Source organism: Stegastes partitus, unplaced genomic scaffold (assembly GCF_000690725.1).
Source record: "Stegastes partitus isolate 25-593 unplaced genomic scaffold, Stegastes_partitus-1.0.2 Scaffold355, whole genome shotgun sequence".
In the NCBI taxonomy this organism is placed as follows: domain Eukaryota; kingdom Metazoa; phylum Chordata; class Actinopteri; family Pomacentridae; genus Stegastes; species Stegastes partitus.
Genome location: NW_007578086.1, coordinates 365910 through 372177, shown reverse-complemented (window position 1 = coordinate 372177; position 6268 = coordinate 365910). Strand labels below are relative to the sequence as shown.

The 6268-nt window shown below is 38.6% G+C and overlaps 1 protein-coding gene across 1 annotated transcript in view; it reads left to right on the top strand.

The window, feature by feature from the left end:
* Nucleotides 1–5759, top strand: part of ptar1 (protein prenyltransferase alpha subunit repeat containing 1) — a 15075-nt gene extending 9316 nt beyond the window's left edge. The window contains exons 6-7 of the mRNA XM_008284343.1: nucleotides 3308–3666; nucleotides 4666–5759. Of these exons, the coding sequence (XP_008282565.1) occupies nucleotides 3308–3666; nucleotides 4666–5050 (744 nt within the window). The 3' untranslated portion in view covers nucleotides 5051–5759. The remainder of the gene's footprint in view (nucleotides 1–3307; nucleotides 3667–4665) is intronic.
* The last annotated feature ends 509 nt before the right edge of the window (nucleotides 5760–6268 follow it).

Genomic DNA, 6268 nt, shown 5'->3' with positions numbered 1-6268 from the left:
CATGCAATGCTTCTTGTCTAACACCTTGCTGGTGAGAAACCTTTTTAAAAGGCATCAATCAGGACTAAACCAGCTGATATTACTTTGAACTAATAGGGGACAGGTTAACTTTCTGAATACTGACAAACTCCAGCTGCTTTCTTGGCTTGCCAGACCTTTTTACCCCTCCTTTTCTTCATGTGTTCAATACTGTGCCATTTCACTTTATTACACATAGCTTAATTTATGGACATAAATGTTTGGATTTCTTTGTATGTGTGCATTACTTGGGTTGATGCCGACATCTGGTGAAAATTTCATGTCAATAGCTCGATTAGAAATATGTTTTTTGAGAGAAATGTTGACGTGTTCAATACTTATTTTCCCCGCTGTATATCAAAATCTTAAGTCCAGGGAAAGAATCACAAGTATTCACATTTTGTGATGGTGGATTGTAACCAGATTGTAAGTACAACTTCAAAATGCAAAAAGAAGAAACAGGAGCAAGACACAACAAAAGGAGAGTAGGCAGTTTATTGAAAACTGCATTTAAACTCAAACAGGCTGTTCTTCAGTTGATCCAAAGTTTAAGACCATAACTCCCAAAAAAACCTGGTGGGAATGTTGCTCCCTGTGATGAGGGCTTCACAAAGGGCATCCACGGTCCAGTGTCTGTTTTTGTAAACTTCCCTTGCGATCCATCCCCAAATTTTCTCAGTGAGATTTAGATCAGGGAAACACACAGGATGGTATAAAAGATGGATGTTATTCTCCTGGAAGAAGTCCTTCATCAGGTGGGCATTGTGAACTGCAGTGTTGTCCTGTTGACAGACCCAGCCGTTGCTGCACAGACAAGGGCCCTCAGTCAAGAGGGATGTCTCTGAAACATCTCCACATAGCCAGCTGCAGTTTGATGCCCTTGCACAACCTGCAGTGCCATTTTTCCGTTAAAGGAAGTGGCACCCCAGATCATGATGGAGCCTGCTCCGCTGTGCAGTGTAGAAAACATCTCCAGGGGGATCTACTTGTCATGCCAGTAATGTTGGAAACCATCAGGACCATCCAGGTTAAATTTTTTTCTCATCAGAGAATAAAACTTTCTTCCACTTTTCAATGTCCCATGTTTGGTGTTCCTTTGCAAAGTCCAATAAAACTCCAAAAACCTTTCAATCGCACCTTTCTCAGTTCCCTAAATTCTGGCACACCGGTAACACTGATGCACACACTCCAGCCTGTAGGTGGCGCTAATGTATCTAAAGTTTGTTTGAAAGTTTGGTCTAGACCGCAGTGCTTGTTTTGTCGGAAAATTTAAAAAAAAAATTAAACTACCCGATTGCAGCTTGAATAAGAGCATGGTTGTGTGCAAATTATATAACAAAGAGGTTTAAAATGTTGAATATAGTAGCTATAATTGCACTTTGAGTTTGCACTAATCTGTGAATGTAGTACACAGATGAAAAATGCACGGATAGAGGAAAAATAAACATTTTTGTTGTGTAAGTTCACAGATATGCCTATTCCTTGATTTAGTCATCAACCAAAATGTATTTGAATGGAAGCATTTTGCTTATTGTGTCAAATATTGCTATTTGGAAAAAAATGTGATTAATTGCGATTAATAAATTACAAAGCCACTAATTAATTAGGTACATTTTTTAATCACATCCCACCACTAATATATACACATACGAGCATGTGAGTGTGTGAGTGTGTATGTGTGTGTTCTAAGCTTCTAATTTATAGCAGACCTGCTTTTAGTGATTCTTGGTTGACTCTTGACCATCCTGACCCATTGTCTCAGCAGTCGGTGATAGCTTGGGTTTTCTTCCTGATTGTAGGAGTGACACAACTGTGCCATGTACTTCATACTATAAAATTATTTACACAGATGATTTTGGGATCTGAAGTGGCTCCAAATAAGCTTTTCTGACTTGTTCAAGTCAATTGTTTACTTTTTCAGATCTGTGCTGAGCTCCTTAGACTTTTCCAGTGTCATGTTTGTGGCTGAGTCTGAAGAGTGTATCAGATGGGCTCTTTTTAAATTAGCTCAGAATAGTCAGCAGCTGTAGTCGATCGTAAACACTCATGAGAACTGAAGAGGCCATAGGTCATTTCTGGTGCTACTGGGTTTTACTGCAATATAGAACTTTCATCAAATGGGAGCTTGGTTCCGCTAATAACAATAGCAGGCTACTGACATTACTGTGTGTGTTTGTGCATGTGGTGTGCAGCAAAACACACAGTAACCGTATCTGAAACTTTTCCCAAGTGCAGAAAATATGACAAAAAAAATTAAATCAAAGACTCCACAAGGATACTGGATGAGTTAGTTTAAGAACACAATATTTTTGGTTTGAAATACTTGAAAGCTCCATTCCACAGTTTTTGTAACGTTGATTTTTTTCCCCCCATATATTTAATACACCCAACCTATTTTTTATTTGCATCTTTTCCCTCATGTATTAGTCAGCTGGGCACTGCAATAAAATGCAGCCACCACTGTTTTTGTATTTTTTGTATTAATACTATTAACAGCAATGTATTTCTATTAATTATTACATTTACACTTCAACTTTTACGCTCTATCATGAGTTTTTCCAAATATAAGTTTATGTTGAAATACATTTCTTTTTTGTTGTGCTATTAAGAATCATAGAACTTTAGTGGTGTTGGTACTGACTGTCACATTTCTTGCATTGTGACGTCCCTTCTGTGGTGTTGTTTCTGTAGAAATCTGTTTCCCTAAAAGAAGTATAATTCTACCTATTAAGTTTTACTGCTTGTACAGTGGTGGAAAAATGTTTTCGGACAGCCTTAAATTTTGCACAATCTTAAATATTACCATAAAATATTTGTGGAAAAATCTTTTTTGTGTTTCAAAAGGTGTGGCTGCATTAGACAGACACAAACAAATATTTATTATAGACACGAAGCACAGCAACAAAAATTGTGTCTTTTAATTAAATTGTTAGTGGATCACTGGTACCAAAATGATCCAATTCTCAAAATGTCTTGTGTATTTTTATGGAACCAATCAATTTTTTTAGGATTTGTTTAGTGTTTTGCTTGTGACTGTACTAAAAGAAATTGCACTTGAAGACCAATGAGTGATTCTTAATGCAATATTTCACACATGCATGGGGTGTCTGAAAACTTTTTTCCACCAATGTATATTGACCATGTGCCAGCATCAAAATTAGGAACTTGATTTGGCGAGTGATAGAAATAAACACTCTATTGTAGTCTAATCTCTTTAGTGAATGTTGTGAGTCCTCAATTTTAGTCTTCTGTTTTTCATGAGCACCTGTGTGACCATGTTACCTGGCAGGTTTTCCATGATGAGCTCTCTTCTATGCGCCTGTGGGTGTCCATGCATGTGTCTGACCACAGTGGCTTTCACTACCGCCAGTTCCTGCTCCAGGAGCTGATCACTGAGCACTACCAGACTCCAGCTTCTGCCACCATCAATGGTTCATCCCAGCACTGGTCCAGCACAGTCCCCAGCAGCAGTCCCCACCAACACAGCTGCACTCAAACTAATGGGGAGTTGTCAGGTGCTGAGGCAGCAAGTGAGGATGATGGACAGCTCAGCTTCACCACAGTCCTTCAGCTTTTTCAACAAGAGATAGAACTGTGCTCAGACCTGATTCAGTCCTTTCCTGGGCATGAAACACTCTGGAGTCACAGGTAAGGCCACAGAGCTCAACATAACGTTTGTCATTTTGCAGTGACGTAATATGCTACTTCTCTTCAAAATGTTTAGCAAGTAAATTGTGAATGTCGTTAGGTGAAACAGAAGCACAGTACAGAACTGCAGATAAGCTAAAGATGCATTTTCCCCAGGGAGCAGGAACCTTTTGGGGATCTCAGCTCCCCTACCTGTGTTTTTATCTGAGTTATCAGGGTCTAAATTAATTTCTGGGGCAAAAGTGTTACCTGCCAACAAATCCCTGCTTAGTGAGTGGGACTTTTTTTAAAGGTTCAAGAACTTTAAGGCAAATATGCTTAACTGTTGAAAAGCAAATCACAAAGCATTGGAGGAACTATTTTTTACTGATCAAAGTTCTTGTCCACTTGTTCATGGGAAGGTGGAACTCTTGGTTCTTTTAATGGATAAGCACCATACATTTTTAGTGTACTGTAAATTGTAGTATGCAATGTACAGACCTTTTGAAAAGGATCTCTTGTTGCCAAGAGGTTTATATTTACTGCACGCCTTTTTTCCAGATCTGTAAGATAGTACTATTTGCATTTGCAGAAAGCAGTGATGCCAAGTACATTTGCACAACTACTGTCTAAATACATATTAGAGGTATTTGTTCTTAAGTGTACTTATGCTTCTTTTTCTTTTACTCTGTACAATTGTTTATGTACATTAAGACTTTCCCATGCACAATAATGCATTAACGGCAAAATGTTTTTTGTCTGACAATTCATTTTTGTCAGCACTGAATTCCTTCAACCAACTTTTTATAGAACCAAGTGAATAAATCTATTAATGCAGTAAGAATATTGCAACCTGTTTCCAACCTGTTTCGACAGGTTGAAAGACATTTGTACTGACCTTTGTACTGCACTGATGGATTATTTTTTAGTTGTTTCAGGAGTATACTTCCTGCCGTATAGTGTATTTGTACAATACATTTTAATATTAAAACACTGAATGTATATTTCCACACCTGCCAGGCGACATGTCTTCTACTTGTGGAACCAGTGGAAGAGGGAGCAACAGCATCAGTGCAGTAGCAGAGGAGACAACAAGTCAATCCACCTCAATGACTCTGATCCAGGCATGTCGGAGGTCAGCCCTCAAAGCTATGCAGGCCGGGAGGAGAGTGTAAATGGTCAGAGGCATGCCAGTGAACCTATGGAGGTAGACAGGGTGTCCTTGCCAAACCCACATGACAGCAAGCGACTGAAGAGAGGCGTCCTGCTGCCCGGCACCCTCACCCTGACCTCTGAGCACAGCTTTGTAAACAGTATTTTGGACAGCTGCTGTAACCCTGAGCAGAGACGCTTCGCCGTGGCATACAAGAAGTGGTTAGACACTGTTATTGGCCTGCAGTCTTGAGAGAGCGAACAGTTGGCCCCATCCTTTCTCAACACTCAAGTTGCCTTTAGACTTAGATTTAGGATCAGCTTACCTTCCTGTAGTGCTGATTTGAATTTATTGTACTTCAAATGCAGTGGTGACTTTAAAAACCAGTCATGGGGCAGCCTATTTACTGTCCTATCCTCCTGACAGGAGGTAGAGAGGATGAGGATAGGATCTTTTTCCTCAGAAATATCTGGATTCTCTTGAGCTTCATCTGAGCCAGTACCCCTTCAGAATGGAAATCTGCCCACCGTGTGTCTGTTAGTAGATTCTTTTCTTATTTCAGGTGTTTCAATGCCTCAGGTTGAGTTCCCTCATTTTATTTTATTGCCAGCAGGTGTTCTTCTGCACACCTTACTTCATTTCTGTTCAAGGATTTCAGCAAAGAAATGAAACGAAGCTGCCACAGATGCAGGGACAATGTCAGCTTTGAGAGCAGAACAGAGTTTACATTCTGTTTGACTTATTCAAATAAAATTGTTGGACAAGACATTATACATTACTGAATAAAACATATAAAGGAATGAATAGAATGTGAACCTGTTTTAATATTTCAAAACTTGTTAAACCTCCCTTTTACAAATCTATTGTCTCTGGTAGCAAAAGCTCTTTAAAGAAAAGTTACATGTACATGTTTTGGAGGGGAAAACTGCAATTATGAAATAAAGATATATTTTTTAAAGGGCTTTGAGTAATATAGCTATAATGGAAGAAAAATGAAATTCGATGAAATTGTGACTTTCTAATATAATTTAAAATGAGTTGTGTTTTAGTTATTTGTAGTTCGTTTTTAACCCTCTGAACTCCAGGCAGTTTCTGAGCATCATATGCTCCTGTCACATTTTATGTCACTGTGGGCTCATGCAATATAAAGTCCTGTGCCTCAATAGTAACAGCACAACCATGGCTAGAAGGAAAGAGAACTCAGAAATGTTTTCAGTGCTGTCTGACCTAATTAGCACACCATAAATCATTAGTACACAAAGTCCTGTACACTTTGTGAATTTATCATATTGAGCATGTATTTTATTTTCCTCTCAGTCTCTCTCATTTGTTTCTATTCTTGTCTCCAATCAGTTTGAGCATATTCTGCAGTTCACCAGAAAACTCAGTGCAGAATATAGATTTTTAGATTATTTTTTTAACAGGAATCAGATGCAGACAGTTTATTTATATAGAATCTTTAAATATGGC